At 62.2% G+C, this 14,771-nt stretch overlaps 2 protein-coding genes across 15 annotated transcripts in view; one reads left to right on the plus strand and one right to left on the minus strand.

The window, feature by feature from the left end:
* The first annotated feature begins 1,896 nt into the window (after nt 1-1,896).
* CHRNE (cholinergic receptor nicotinic epsilon subunit) lies at nt 1,897-11,600 on the plus strand. Of its 6 annotated transcripts, none has more exons than XM_042967786.1 (12): nt 1,897-2,339; nt 7,427-7,498; nt 7,714-7,856; nt 7,939-7,983; nt 8,086-8,195; nt 8,281-8,436; nt 8,555-8,655; nt 9,017-9,405; nt 10,138-10,749; nt 10,857-11,043; nt 11,143-11,249; nt 11,335-11,600. In XM_042967786.1, exons 2-12 carry the CDS (start codon nt 7,453-7,455, stop codon nt 11,482-11,484), a joined length of 2,046 nt encoding a protein of 681 aa, XP_042823720.1. In that variant the 5' UTR covers nt 1,897-2,339; nt 7,427-7,452; the 3' UTR covers nt 11,485-11,600. The 6 variants fall into 6 exon arrangements, with proteins under 6 accessions (XP_042823720.1, XP_042823725.1, XP_042823724.1 ...); XM_042967785.1 differs by lacking the exon at nt 1,897-2,339 and adding an exon at nt 6,241-6,425; XM_042967788.1 differs by lacking the exon at nt 1,897-2,339 and having other exon boundaries at nt 7,438-7,498; nt 9,017-9,214; nt 9,291-9,405; nt 10,635-10,749.
* A 538-nt stretch (nt 11,601-12,138) lies between these two features.
* Nucleotides 12,139-14,771, minus strand: part of MINK1 (misshapen like kinase 1) — a 43,912-nt gene continuing 41,279 nt past the window's right edge. For all 9 annotated transcript variants that reach the window (XM_042967775.1, XM_042967772.1, XM_042967770.1 and 6 more), the window contains 7 exons: nt 14,566-14,709; nt 14,250-14,384; nt 13,993-14,093; nt 13,771-13,920; nt 13,529-13,688; nt 13,305-13,444; nt 12,139-12,985 (listed from right to left, as the gene is read on the minus strand). In XM_042967775.1, coding sequence (XP_042823709.1) covers nt 12,902-12,985; nt 13,305-13,444; nt 13,529-13,688; nt 13,771-13,920; nt 13,993-14,093; nt 14,250-14,384; nt 14,566-14,709 — 914 coding nt within the window. In that variant the 3' untranslated portion in view covers nt 12,139-12,901. The remainder of the gene's footprint in view (nt 12,986-13,304; nt 13,445-13,528; nt 13,689-13,770; nt 13,921-13,992; nt 14,094-14,249; nt 14,385-14,565; nt 14,710-14,771) is intronic.

Raw genomic sequence — 14,771 nt, forward strand, 5'->3', positions numbered from 1 at the left:
CGAAGTCAGATGTTCAGCCGACTGAGCCACCCAGGCGCCCCTGAGAGTGTTAACTTCTTCTTCTTTTTTTTTTTTTTTTTAATGTTTATTGACTTTTGAGACAGAGAGAGACAGAGCATGAACGGGGGAGGGGCAGAGAGAGAGGGAGACACAGAGTCTGAAGCAGACTCCAGGCTCTGAGCCGTCAGCACAGAGCCCGACGTGGGGCTTGAACTCACGGACCGTGAGATCATGACCTGAGCCGAAGTCGGACGCTTAACCGACTGAGCCCCCCGGGCGCCCCTGTTAACTTCTTAACCAGCGGTCTGAAGACGGGCCCTCTCAGGTGGGTCTATGTCCTTCCCGTTTTCCATCCTTAGCACGCTGGCTTTCATGTCCCTGTCCTTGTCACCTCATGCTTGCAACATGGCGGGCGCCCTTAAAGGCGTACATCTGCTGGTGACAGGGAAGGAACAGGGGCACAGCAGTGCCTCACCGTAAGTGACTGTCCTTGTAGCAGCAAAGGACAGACTTTCCCGGCAGCCCCGTCCCCTGGTCGACTTCTGGCGACATGGGTCAGAAACGGATCGCGGCGTGCTTCTGGCCGCAAGACAGGGCTGCATTCTGAGCGTCTGGCAGACGAGACCGGGGACACTGTGCGTCATCGTGACTCATCCCCGGGGCCGGGCACGCGCTCCGCGTCTCAACAAGACGGGGCTCTGTTGGGAAGAGAGAAATGCCTTTCGCCCTTGCACGTGTGGGACACACTTGACTTAAGTCACTTGACTTAATTGGCAGTTTCTAGTTCGGTCAACTTTTGGGTTTGGTTGGCCCATATTTTATGGAGGATTTTTCACATTTATGTTCAGAAGTGAATGAGGCCTGTGTTTTTATTTTCTCGTGTTCACCTTAGCTGAAGCGAGAACTTTGTAAAACGAGTTGGCTTGCCACCTTCTTCTATTTTCGGGAGAACTTGTGTGAAATCAGATGATCGTGCCTTGAAAGTTTGGGAGAACTAAGGGCTCCTGGGTGGCTCAGTCGGTGAAGCCTCGGACTTCGGCTCAGGTCATGATCTCACGGTCCGTGAGTTCGGGCCCCGTGTCGGGCTCTGTGCCGACGGCTCGGAGCCTGGAGCCTGTTTCAGACTCTGTGTCTCCCTCTCTCTCTGCCCCTCCCCCGCTCATGCTCCATCTCTCTCTGTCGCAAAAAAAAAAAAAAAAAAAAGAAAGTAAGTAAGTAAGTTTGGGAGAACTCACCTATAAAGCTACCGGGGCGTTGGGCCGCTGTGGGGGCCAGGCTTTCGCTGCCTTCTCACTGCTGCCCTCTACCTCAGGGTACTGACATCCCTACTTTTACAGACAAAGTGGCACTTATTTTTGATAATGAATGAATATGAATAAAAACAAAACCCAGGTTTGGGATAAAGTGAAGACAATTTCCTGTTTCAGATTCTTGCCCAATAGAGCCTCTCCCCATGTTTAGGTGATGTGGTTAAAGAAATCACGATCAGATACAGGAATCTGTTTTCTCTACGTTTAGACCACAGGGAGAAAATTAATTTCACTTTGATCATAAGTGAATCGGTTTTACATATTATTAAATAGACAGGATCAAATGAGGGACGTCCGTCTGGCTCAGTCTTATTTAAAAAGAAAATCTTTTTTTTTTTAATGTTTATTTTTGAGACAGGGAGACAGAGCGTGACCGGGGGAAGGTCAGAGAGAGGGAGACACAGAATCCGAAGCAGGCTCCAGGCTCTGAGCTGTCAGCACACAGCCCGACGCGGGGCTCGAACTCACAGACTGTGACCTGAGCTGAAGTCGGACGCCTAACCGACTGAGCCCCCCAGTGCCCCTCCCGTGGACTTAAAAAAAAAAACCCTTGAGCTCCACTTACTGTCAATATGACTCCTATAGATACTATGTGTTAATACCAGAAGAATCAAAAGTCAGTAAGAGCCTCGGAGTATGAGTCCTTGGATCTAACTCGCAACATTTTATAACTGTTTCTCGCAGCCTTTTTGTTTGAAGATGTGGCTTCAGCCGGCTGCTGAAGAGCCTGGAGTTCTTGGCCGTGGTTTTTTTCCTCTGAGTCGGAATCATTTTCTCCCCGGGCTTCCAGAATCACCAGAGGAATCTTCATGGCAGAATCTACAAGCCGCGCCACCTTCTCTCTCTGAAGCCAAGCCCACGACGCCCTAGAAACTTCCCCGGGACGTCCTGTCTGTGCCTGGCTGATGCGGAGACTTGCCGTCCCGGTTCACCTTCTTGTCGCCTCTGTTCTGAGAGGAGAAGGCGATTTGAGCTCTCCTATGACGAGGCGCCCAGAAACCACCATGGACTTCCTTCTTTCCTGCGCCGGTAAGTCCCAAGGACTTTTGTTTTCTTCTGTAGCCAAGTGAGTAAAGAGGTCGCCTCCCGGGGAGGGGGTGCGGCACGCGGCCTCCTGGGCCTGGGGCAGCCACCCCCCCCTTTCGTGCTCTCGCCCCCACCCCTGCTGTCTCTCTCTCTCTCTCTCTCTCTGTTTCATTTTTTTTTCTTTTTTTAATCTTTACCACCTACGTCTTTTTCTGCTCTGGTCCGCTCATGGCCTTGTCTCCCCGCCAAGAGTCCCTCCCCCGCCACCTGTCGGTGTTTTTACACCTGGGGAGGGACCCAGCAGCCCCGGGGGTTCAGCACCTCGCCAGCCTCTTAGGGCTTTCGGCCGGCTCTGTATGGACAGAGATGAGCCGCTCTTGGGCTGCGGGCATCTGCTCCCGGTTTGTCTTCGCTGGCCTGTGGTTTTCTATTTTTGACCCTACGGAAATTTTGCTTTTTCTTTATGGTCTCCGATTTGGGGCTCCAGGGAAGGGGAGAAAGGCCTCCCTCGCTCCAAGATGACAAATGCTGGCTTTACTGGAGGCCTTCCTTGGTGTCGCTTTACATGCAGGTGTCTGACCTCCCCCCGCCCCCAGCAGTCGACAGCTGAGGGTCTGCCGGCATTTTGATGATTGTTTCCAGTTGTCCCAACGGGACTTACTTGATTAAGCCCCGTTTTCTACATCAAATGTACCACTTTACCTTCATCGTACGGCAGATTCTTGTACACTGGAACTAAAAATCGACCTTCTTGATCAGCACACGTAAATGAAAATAATGAATAGCAGTTTTCACCTATTGGCTTGGCAAACAAATTTTTTTTTTTTTTTTTTTTTTTTTTTTTTTTTTTTTTTTTTTTTAGTTTGAGGATATGCTGTCCTGGGGAAGGAGTAAGACAGCGTTCTTGTGCTCTGTCGGCCTGAGGGGTGTCAGTGGGCACGTGCTTTTGCGAACAATTTGGCAAAAGTCACCAACAGTTTTTGTTTTGTTTTTTAAATGCACGAACTTTATTTGTCTAACCTTTATTTTTGAGAGAGACAGAGACAGAGTGTGAGCAGGAAAGGAGCAGCGAGAGAGGGAGACACAGAATCCGAAGCAGGCTCCAGGCTCCGAGCTGTCAGCACAGAGCCCGACGCGGGGCTGGAACCCACAAACCATGAGATCGTGACCTGAGCTGAAGTCGGGCGCTCAACCGACTGAGCCACCCAGGAGCCCCACTTTCTTTTTTTTTAATGTTTATTTATTCCTTTTTGAGAGAGAGTGAGTGCACGTGAGTGGGGAAGGAAAGAGAGAGAGGAGAGGGAGAGAGAGAATCCCAAGCAGGCTCTGCACTGTCAGCTCAGAGCCCGACGCGGGGCTTAATCCCATGAACCAAGAGATCGTGACCTGATCTGAACTCAGGAGCTGGACGCTTAACCCACTGAGCCGCCCAGGCGCCCCTAAATCCAGAAACTTTTGTCCCAGTAATTTCACTGCTAGGACCATTTGCAAAAGTCGAGCAAAGATAGACGCAGAAAGATGTTTCGCTGCTGCACAGCCCGTGGTCGCCCAAGCCAGAACGGTTGCATCTTAAATGTCTGTCCGTTGGGACTGGATCACTCATCCAGGGGACAGCCGTACCACGAGCAGCGGGCGGCAGCCGGACAGAACGAGCGGCTGGGTGTGCGTGCCACTGTCTACAAAGTAGATCAGGGGAGACGGTCGCAGACTACACGCCGACACTTCTGTGTATGTTAACGTACACGCACACGCACACGGACGCCGGGCTTTGGTCTAGAAAGACTGACATTCAACAGAAGCGGTTAACCTTTGTAGGGAGGGATGGGCTGGATAGCGGAGAAGTTGGATTTTTTTTTTTTTAAGTTTATTTTGAGAGAGAGAGAGAGTGAGCAGGGGACGGGCGGAGAGAAGGGGACAGAGGACCCGAAGCAGGCAGGCTCCGCGCTGTCAGCGCACAGCCCGATGTGGGCCTCTAGCCCGCGAACGGTGACATCGTGACCGGGACCCAAGTCAAAAGCCAGACGCTTAGCCCCCGGAGCCAGCAGGAGCCCTACTTTTTTTGGAAACACACGTTACTCTTCTGGGTTCCCTGTCCCCTTCCATCCTTCCCTGTTCCAACACAGGGACACGTCGGTTGTGGCGACTGGAAGAGAACCAGAATAATTCCGGCTGCAGGATAGTGGTTACCGCTGAGAAGGGGGGATTCAATCAGGGAGGGCACAGAGTGGCTTCCGAGGACAGTGACATTCTATCTCTTGGCCTGGGTGGTGGGCACATGAGTGCTTATTACTGCTTTTTTACCTGTACACGTTTTCTATCCACACGCGTAGGGAAGATATACTTTATGATTTGAACAAAAGGTGCTTATTACGGGGCGGGGGGGGCAGTACCTACCCTCAGAGTTTAGGTTGACTTGACTTGGTCTCGATGCCGTTAATTTGCTCCCGTGCCTCAGACCTTCCGTTCCCACTGTGCGGGTTCCTGCTTTATGCTTTTCCAGTTTTCCACCGTCTCCTGGACTCCTTACTACTTGGTTCTCAACACCACCGGCCCGTGAACCTATCCCAATAACGTCCCCCCGGGATCCGGAGAGCAGGAAAATGCCTTCTTCTGTGGGCAAAGAAACGGTTCGGACCTAGGCGAGAACGGAATTAGAATCACCGAAGCTCGTTTCTATGGAGGACACGCTGTGTGCCAAGCTGCCCGCGAGGTCTGGGGACGGCGGGGACCCTGCGTCTCTACAGTCCAGCCGGGGGCTTCCCTTCTTGTCGATGCTGGTCAGTGGATGGCGGGTGCTGCCGCCGGGCTATTTGGGGACAGGTTTCCGTGTCTGCGGCGGGGAAGACGTAGGATCGGTGTAATAGATTTCCAAAGCACGGATTACGGTCTTGCGGTCAGAAGGGTTTTCTGGGTCTTGTGTTCGGGGGCATTTCTGTTTTCTTCCTACCAGTTGATTCCTTTTTTTAATGCCATTTTTAAGTCAAGAAAGGGGGGAATCTCGTCTCTGCTTGACTCTGTATCCGAGGCGCAGTCTCTCTCTCCACGTGGAGACCACGCTGCCCCCCCCACCCCCACCCCGCACCGAAGCGTCCTCTCCTGTGGCCCCCACGGCAGAGGGCGCCGGCTTCCCGACCTTCTCCGGGAAGCGCTTCCTTTGGCCTGGCTTGGGCTGGGTGTCCTCCCCGGGACCCATCAGCCCTGGCCGGAGGGCGGGCGTCTCTAAGCACCTGGCAGACCCTCTGGGGACACCGGGCCGCCCCCTCGGCCCCACGGCGCTAGGCAGAGGGCAGCGGGAACGAGGACTGAACGGGCTGCGTCCGTAGAGTGCGGCCAAGAGGTGGGTCTGGGGCCAGGACCTGGTGGAAGGACCCGCGAGAGAGCCACGACCGCACCACCGAGGGGCTCACGGAGAGAACCGGCGGCGGCTGGGGAGCCGGAGGAGCACAGAGCAGAGCAGCAGCAGGAGACTTGGGTCATCCGAGCTGCAGGCCGGGCCGATGCTCCGAGTGCAGGCAGCCGAGCGACACGGTGCCCGACCCACAGCGCCCGCGACTCTTGCTTTTTCCCCTGGGGCCCGCTCGGGGTCACCGGCTGCGGCTCTCCCGCCTCCAGGCCACGGTCTACTCACGCCTAGAATCGGGGCGGCCGGCCCAGAGCAGGGGACCTCGTGGTGCCCGTTAATGCCCGAAGACGTCTCTGCTTTATCAGAACCCTCGGCCCAGGCCCGAGCGGCAGCGCAGATCTGAGCCCACACGCCGCTCGGCCACCTGCAGGGGGGCGAGCGGGGGCCCGACGGGTCCCCCGGGGGCCGGGACACGCCGGACGGCAAGGAACGCGTCAGCGGCCGAAGCAGGCGGCTTGCAGGATGCGTGGGAGACGGCCCAGCCGCGCGGACCCTCACGGGTAGAGGGAGGGGACCCCCGAACGACGGCCGCGCACGTGTTCTGCGAACACGGGTGCTCGTGGTCAGGAAAGCCGATCGGCGGGTCCCGCGTGTTACCGCCATCACACCTGTGTGACCGCGGACCCGACGGAGTCCCGTTTCGTACCTATGGGGACCGCTTTCCCGCACCGCTGAGGAAGCAGTAGGTAAGACACGGCACCCCCACTCCCTGAGGCAACACCCAGAGCTCCTCAAAAAGGGTTCTCTGGGGGCGGGATCTGAGGACACGAATTGTGAGCGAGCACCTCAGATGACAGGCCGGTCCGAGGAGACTTTAGGACAAACGCTCTAAGAATCCGTCAAGTGTCCGGGGGGCGGGGCGGGGGGGGGGCACCTGGGTGGCTCGGTGGGTTAAGTACCCGACTTCAGCTCAGGCTCAGGTCATGATCTCCCCGTTCGTCAGTTCCGGCCCCGCGTCGGGCTGTGTTGACAGCTCGGAGCCCGGAGCCTGCATCGGATTCTGTGTCTCCTCCTCTCTCTGTCCCTCCCCCGTCTGTGCTCTCTCTCTCTCTCAAAAACTGAACGTTAAAAAAGAGTCTGCCCCTCCCCCGCCCCAAGACCACATGTATCACCACCTGCGGCCACGAGGTGGCAGCAGGGAGAACCAGCGCCCAGAGAAGAGCTGCGGGCGGGCCGGCCCACCTGGGACTGAGGTCTGTTACTGCTGAGTAATCCCCGGTGGCCGCCTGCCTCATTACCCTGTCTTTGTGCAGACTCTGCCAAACCGCAGGCAGAAACTGCATTGGCGTGACCCTGGCTGGGCCGTGTAGGTGGCGGCAAGGTGTGTGTTCCACGCTAGTGACAGGAGGCCACGGAGGTCACCTGCACAGGCAACTTACTCCAGGGACACGTGCGGGGCATTACCCCACCCCCACCGCCGGGCTTGTGGTCCCAGGTGCTCCTAAAGGACCCCCACCCGCACCGGGCTTCTTGAGTCACGAAGGTCGGTCCGTGGCCCTCGAGCTGGACGCTCACCAGGCAGAGGATGCTGGGACGGGGCAGCTGCCTCTGGAAAGGGCCAAGTCCTCTCTGGCTGCAGGAGCGGCAGCGGCAGCGGGGGGTGGGGTGGGGAGGATTAGGTGACAGTCCCCTACCCAGCCCGGAACTAACACCTCCCCTTACTCCCTCTCCCAACCTCAACGCTCAGAATAACCCCGAGGACCAGACGGCGGGATGGCGGGGGCTCTGCTGGGTGCCCTGCTCCTCCTGGAGCTCCTCGGTGAGGACAGGGGTGGGACACACGCACGGGACAAGGACACAGGGCACGGGACAAAGACAAGGGGCCGAGAAGGAGGCTGAGGCCCGAAACTTGGTCCCCAGGCTCAGTATGTGGTTCGGGAGGCGGGGAGATCACAGAGCCTCGGAGACAGACGCAGAGGCAAAGGAGGCCCCCAGCCCCGTGCCCGCGGTGAGCCCACGTGACCCCGTCCCCAGGTGGAGGTGACGGCAAGAACGAAGAGCTACGTCTCTACCACCATCTTTTCGACAACTACGACCCAGAACGCCGGCCGGTGAAGGAGCCTGAAGACACTGTCACCATCACCCTCAAGGTCACCCTGACCAACCTGATCTCACTAGTAAGATACTTCTGCCTGAACCCCCAAATTCTGTGTGTGACCCTGGGGCCCCACCCCGACCACCCCGATCCCCCACCTGCAGAACGAGAAAGAGGAGACCCTCACCACCAGCATCTGGATTGGAATCGTGAGTCCGACGTGGGGAGCAGGGTGAGGTCTGGTGCGGGGACCCCTCTCCCCCAAGCCCCCGTGGGGCCCCGGGCGCACGCGTTTCCATCCCACCCCTCAGGACTGGCAGGATTACAGACTCAACTTCAGTAAGGACGACTTCGGGGGCATAGAAACCTTGCGGGTCCCTTCGGAGCTCGTGTGGCTGCCTGAGATCGTGCTGGAAAACAAGTGAGCGCTGGGCCAGGGCAGGGGAGGCCGGGAGGGTGAGGGGGTCGCGGCCGCGCGCAAACGCCGCGTTTCCCGGAGCCCACAGCATCGACGGCCAGTTCGGCGTGGCCTACGACGCCAACGTGCTGGTCTACGAGGGCGGCTACCTGAGCTGGCTGCCCCCGGCCATCTACCGCAGCAGCTGCGCCGTGGAGGTCACCTACTTCCCCTTTGACTGGCAGAACTGCTCGCTCGTCTTCCGGTGGGGTCACATGCTCAGAGAGGGGAGCGGTTGCGGGGCAGCGAGACGGGGGTGGGGGTGGGGGTGGGGGCAGCCCGGGTCCCAGCAGCCCGGGTCTGTGCCGGCCCTGGCCCCGCAGCTCGCAGACGTACGACGCCCGAGAGGTGGCGTTTGTCTTCGCCGTGGATGACGAGGGCAAGACCATCAGCAACATCGACATCGACACCGAGGCCTACACTGGTGAGGCCCCCTTCTGCTCCGAAAACTCGCCTCTAGGCGGGGCCCAGACAGGGGACACTCACCGAGGGGGGCTGCCCCGGGCCACCGACACTGGGCCTTGGCTTTGGCAGCCGGGCTCGACCTTGACCCCCCTCCCCAAACCACCCTCGACAGTGAGCCCGGCATGACTTCCTTGGCCTGCGTCTGTTGTGCACCTGCACCGGGCGGGCCCGTCTAGCCCGAACCGCCTTCGCCCGTCGCCGGCCGCGCCACCCAGACCACTAGGGGCGGGCCGGCCGCAACGGCTCCCTCTGCCCAGAAACCGGGGGCCCGCGGCCAGGCGTGGGGCCCACGAGGGCTGACCGCGCCTCCCACCCCGCAGAAAACGGCGAATGGGCCATCGATTTCTGCCCCGGACTGATCCATCACCACGGGGGCTCCGCGGACGACCCGGGGGGCATTGACGTCATCTACACGCTCATCATCCGCCGGAAGCCGCTCTTCTACACAATCAACATCATCGTGCCCTGCGTGCTCATCTCGGGCCTGGTGCTGCTCGCCTACTTCCTGCCGGCGCAGGGTAAGGGGCCGCCGGGACCCCAACCCCGGGCTCGCCGCTGGGAGCGGGACCCGCTCTCACCGGCCGCTCCCTCCAGCCGGCGGCCAGAAGTGCACCGTGTCCATCAACGTCCTGCTGGCGCAGACCGTCTTCTTGTTCCTGATCGCCCAGAAGACCCCCGAGACGTCGCTGAGCGTGCCGATGCTGGGCAGGTGAAGGCAGAGGCCCGCGGAGGAGCCCACGCGTGTGTGGGGGCGGGGCCGGGGGCGTGGCCAAGGGCACGCGAAACCGGGAGCTGCTGTGGGTCGGAGCTGCTCTGGGTGGGTCCCGTCTGGGCTTTATTGGAACGCGGGGCGGGGCTGCGGCGGCGGCGGGTTCTCTGGTCCCCCGTTCTCCGCGCTCTCTGGTCCCCCGTTCTCCGCGCTGCCACTGGATGCCACCTGGAGGTCTCCCGAGTATCTCTGTCGGGGGCGGGTCGGCTCAGTGCCTCCCACCCCAGCCCCCCCCCGCCTCCAGCCCCCAACTCCTCTCCTCCCCCCCTCCCCCCCCCCCCCCCCCCGCCATCCAGAACTCACCTGTTCCCCGGGGGTCCCCAGGCCCAGCTGACGTCGCCACTGCTGCAGGAGGGAGGCGGACCCCTGCAGGCCCCGCCCGCACAGGCACAGCCACGCCCCCTGCAGTGCGAGCCGGGCGCTAGTGCCCGCCGCTGCCCCCGCGTGCCGCGCCCCCTGGACCGCGGCCCGGGCCACCCGGGCCAGCGCTCCGCCCGGATCCCCGGCGCCCCGGGCTGGGCCCGAGCTGCCGGCGCCGCCGTCCAGCCGCCGCACCTCCTGCTGCAGCCACAGGGCGGAGATCTGCCGTTGGGGGTGGGGGGGGTGGGGAGGAGGATGTAGGAGTTGGTGGGGACGCAGGGGTCCCTGTCCCCCTTTCCCGCCCTTCCGCAGCCCCCCCGCGCCCCACCTCGAACAAGGTGGCGCCGAAGCTCACGACGCTGGCCGCGGCTTCTCTCAGCACCAGCCCAGGGTGGGCTTCGGGGCATGCGGCCGCTGCGACTCCAGGGACTCGAGCTCCCGGAACCTCTGCTCCAGAAATTCATGGGCCGCGGCCACAGCGAGTTCCAGGGAGGACAGGAGCGGGGGCTGCAGGGCCACCTGGAGGAGGAGCAGGGGCAGCGGGGCCGTCGGGTCACGGGGTGGGGGCACCGGAGACCTCCCAAGGCCTCGGGCTGCCAGCCCTGGGCGCAGTCTCACCTCCGTGGAGCTGTGGAAGTGGTAGACCCACAGCAGGGTCTCCAGGGAGCTGGGGGTCCCCTTCATGGCCGGCGGCGGCGGAAGGAGGGCCAGCGGGGCACGCGTCCGGTCCCGCCGCCGGAGAGGGTCGTTTGTGAGGTCACAGGCCGGGCCGCGGGCCGCAGTGGGGTCACGCGCGGCGGGCTCCGCAGGTACCTCATCTTCGTCATGGTGGTCGCCACGATCATCGTCATGAATTGCGTCATCGTGCTCAACTTGTCACTGCGGACGCCCACCACGCACGCCGCGTCTCCGCGGCTGCGCCACGTAAGCGCGGGGGGGGGGGGGGGGGGGGCGGCCCGGGTGGGCGGGGCGCGTGGCTCCGGCGGGGGGCGGGGGCGGGGCCTCGAGCTCGCCCCGCCCCCCGCCGCCAGGTCCTGCTGGAGCTGCTGCCTCGCCTCCTGGGCTCCCGCGCGCCGCCCGGGCCCCCCCGGGTCGCCTCGCCGCCCCGGCGCGCGTCGTCGGTGGGCCTGCTGCTCCGCGCCGAGGAGCTGATACTGAAAAAGCCGCGGAGCGAGCTCGTGTTTGAGGGGCAGAGGCACCGGCATGGGCCCTGGACCGGTGAGCGGGGAGGACTCCGGGCGGGTCGGCGCGGGCGCCCGCGGCGGGGCGGGCTTCCCGGTGACCACCACCCCCTCCCCGCCCGGGCGTCCCCACCAGCCGCCCTCTGCCAGAGCCTGGGCGCCGCCGCCCCCGAGGTCCGCTGCTGCGTGGACGCCGTGAACTTCGTGGCCGAGAGCACGCGAGACCAGGAGGCCTCCGGCGAGGTGCGGCAGGCACGGGAGGGCGGGGCGGGTGCTGGCTCGGGGGAGGCCCCTTCCCGGACCCAGCCGGTGCCTGCTCCCTCCCCAGGAGGTGTCCGACTGGGTGCGCATGGGGAAGGCCCTCGACAACATCTGCTTCTGGGCCGCCCTGGTGCTCTTCGGCGTGGGGTCCAGCCTCATCTTTCTGGGCGGCTACTTCAATCAAGTGCCCAAGCTGCCCTACCCGCCGTGTATGTAGACGGCTCTTCCACCGCCTCCGGGAGGAAACCGGGCGTGAAAAAACCAAGGTGCAGTCGCTGCCGCAGTGGGATTCTTTCCTAATGCCGATAATAAACCCGGGCCTTTCCGTCTCAAGAAGAGTCGTGTGCTCACACGCGTGGGTCTGGCCACCGGGCAGGGGGCAGAAGCAGAGGGCAGACGGTTCAGGCGGGCTCTTGGGTGCCAGTCCGGAAACGGCTCCCCGCCCCTCCGCTCAGCCTTGCTGACCTCCCAGCCCTTCTGAGGCCCTCGTCCCGCGTGACCCTCCAGCCCTGTGAGCTTCTGAGCGCCCTTTATCCCTTGATTAACCAAAGCGAAGACGCCCCTTGGCAGGACTTGACGGAAGCCCGGCCCTTCCCTGTTGGAGTGGGCAGGGGCCACAGGCTCTCAGCAAAGGTTTCCACCCCCCCCCCACCCCCTCCGCCGCAGGGTAAGGCCGAGGGTGCCCTGGGGCACCCTCAGTCACTTCTGATTGACCCAGCATGGCCCCCCTGACCGCTTCCCCCAAAACCCACTCATGCAGCTTCTGCCCCGTCCCGTCTGCCCCCTCTCTCCCACCTCTGTTGGCTTATCCTGGCTGGTGTCCAGGACGGGGAGAGAAAACGGAAATAAAAGGGGGCCCGAGATGGTGGGAGCTGGTTGAATTGTCTTTATTAACAAACGGAATATCCAAGGCCACTACATGGGGGGGGGCGGGGCTACTTGCTGCTCACACTATATACAGAGGCAAGCAAGGGGGTGCAGAGGGGGTGACAGCTCCCTGCTCCCTCCCGCCACCAGGGAAGGACAGAGGCTAGAAAGAAATGGGGTCAGAAAGGGGGAAATGTTTTGGCTGGCGGGGTCCCCCCTCCATTCCCTGGGGTTTGGGGGGAGGGGAATCATTAAAGTGCTTTCAGAAAATGAGGAAATGGTCCCTGCCCCTGGAGTGGCTGGTGACCCCCCCCCCCTAAAACCTAGGGCCCAGCGACCCCCCCCAGGGTCTGGTACATTCAAGGGGGGAGCCGGCTCCCCTGACGTGCAAATGAAGGGGCCCAGGGCCCTGCCCAGTCAGCAGCAGTGGGGGACCGGGCCTGAGCCCCCCCCCCCCACCTGCGCTCTCCCCTGAAATGGAGAAAAGGGGGGTGGGGCTAGGCCCACTCGATTCCTGGTGAGGGGAAGCTGTGCCTCTCCCCAGAAGCTGGGACAGGCACAGGTTTTGGGGGGAGAACCTATCGGGGAAAGAGGATGGTCACGTGATCACAAAAGCATCAGGGGTCAGAGGTCACGTTCCCAGCAGGCTCCAGTGAATCAAACCAGTAAAAAGCAAAAGCCCAGGGAGGGGAAAGAAGGGCGGCCTGGGGAGTCTGGCTGTAGTGGGGAGAGCTGGGTCCACTGGGGCAGCCCCAGCCCGGGCCCCGTCACCAGTTCATGATGCAGTTCCGATTCAGGGTCATGAAGTAAACCTGGCTGCTGCCCCCGGAGCGGACAGAGGCAAAGAACACCTGGGTGGGGTAGGAAGGGGGGGGGGGGGGTGTCTCAGCCAGGAGACAGAGCCAGAGAGAAGCTGCTGCGAGTAGCCTCTCAGAGAGCCCCGCGCCCTCCCCTCGAAAGGCAGAGGCGCTTGGTGATGGGGGCGGGAGGGGGGGCAGCCGCAGGCCTCCTGGGTGTCCAGGGCGCTCTCAGGGACGGAGGGCGAGGAAGGGCGGGCTGTGACGCAGGCTATGCCCCCTGGACCCCGTCTCACGAAGATCCCCCAGCCCCCCACCTCCGGCACCCCCCCCCCCCCCCAGCTCCGGGGCCGGAGGGCAAAGGGCCTCCCACCTTGTCGTTCCGCTCACACAGGAACTTAAGCCTCTGGGCTCGTTTGTGCATGAAGACGCCGTCCAGGTGGCCCGTCTCCACAGAGCGGATCTCAATGGCTTTCTCGCCCCAGCCCATGATCTGGTTGGAGCAGATGTAGGCTGGGGGAGAAGGGGGTCGGGCGGCAGTGAGTGGGCCACGGCCCGCCGCCCACCCCGGGCAGCCTGGGGGCGGGGCCCACTCACCCACAGAGGTGGGCATCTCTCCCCACTGCAGCACCACGTCCTTGATGATGCGCCCGTACGTGTTCACGTACACGCCCTCGTCCTCGTAGCACAGGAGCATCTCCATGCCGTCCGTGTTGGGGAGGAAGATGATGGCGTGGGGCGTGATCTGGCTCTGGATCTGGGGACGAGAGCATGTGGTGCACGCGTGTCCAGAGCCCGGGGTGGCGGTCGCGCTCCTCCCGAAGCCCCGCCAAACTTACATGCACGGGGATGTAGATGTCGTAGCTGTTCCCCGAGTCGACATCCACAGCGTGGAAACCGGCACTGGAGCCGTAGATGACCTTGAGCCGCTGACCCTCCTCCACGGTCAGGTCGACCAGCAGAGGGCGGTGAGGGAGGTCGGCGAAGGACTGTGGAGGAGAGGAGGGCTCAGGGAGGCGGCCAGGGTGCTGGGCCGGCGGAGGGGCTGCGGTGGGGACTACCTTGAAGGCCATGAACTTGTGGTAGGGCTTGGGGGCCCAGGCATACACCTCCACGGAGCTCTTCAGGGCGATGACCAGGAACTTAATGCGCTCGTATTTCACTGGGGGCAGGGAAGAGGAGTCCCACGGGTCGGTCACCAGACCCCAAACCCAGTCGCCCAGCCTCTGGCTTCGAGGCTCAGCCACTAAGCTCAGGGCCCCCTTTCCTTCTTCTCGTAAAGCAACGCGCCCTGGCCACCGCGTGGAGCCCTCCTCACCCACGCGGTAGTGCCCGCAGCCCTCCATGTCGCCCACAGTGGTCCAGCCCTGCTTCTTCTCCACTTCCGGATCGTTGTGCAGAATCTTGTTCCGGAGCCAAGACAGGTAATACACCCGCAGCTTGTTCCTTTTCCCTGAAGAAGGACACACACCCCGTCACCCGAGGCCCAGCATCCACCTCTGCGCCATCCTCCCCCCCTCCCCCCCCCCCCCCAGGGGCTGAGCAACCGCGGCCCCGCCTCCGGGCCCTCCTCCCAGGCTGCAGGCCGCCAGGCAGCCCAGAGCCGAGCCCTCCCCCCGCTCCCCTCCCCACACCTGAGATGGTGATGAGCAGGTTGAGCCCCTCTAGCACGTCCATTTGCTGGAAGCGCCGCCGCCCGATGAGCCCGTACACCTTGCCCTGCCCGCTTCGGTCCAGCAGCATCAGACCGTTCTCGGTGCCCACCAGCAGGTTGACGCCTGCAACGGGAGCCCTTGGGCAGATGAGAGGCAGCCGGGCCCTCACCCGACCGGGAGCCCCG

The sequence above is a fragment of the Panthera tigris genome, chromosome E1, assembly GCF_018350195.1.
Source record: "Panthera tigris isolate Pti1 chromosome E1, P.tigris_Pti1_mat1.1, whole genome shotgun sequence".
Taxonomy (NCBI): Eukaryota; Metazoa; Chordata; class Mammalia; order Carnivora; family Felidae; genus Panthera; species Panthera tigris.

Excerpts from the sequence above, each read along its gene's own strand:
- CHRNE (XM_042967786.1), top strand. The coding sequence starts at position 7,453 with ATGGCGGGGGCTCTGCTGGGTGCCCTGCTCCTCCTGGAGCTCCTCG. Across the intron at positions 7,857-7,938 it reads TGACCAACCTGATCTCACTA|AACGAGAAAGAGGAGACCCT; the intron begins GTAAGATACTTC and ends CCCCACCTGCAG. Across the intron at positions 10,750-10,856 it reads CGTCTCCGCGGCTGCGCCAC|GTCCTGCTGGAGCTGCTGCC; the intron begins GTAAGCGCGGGG and ends CCCCGCCGCCAG.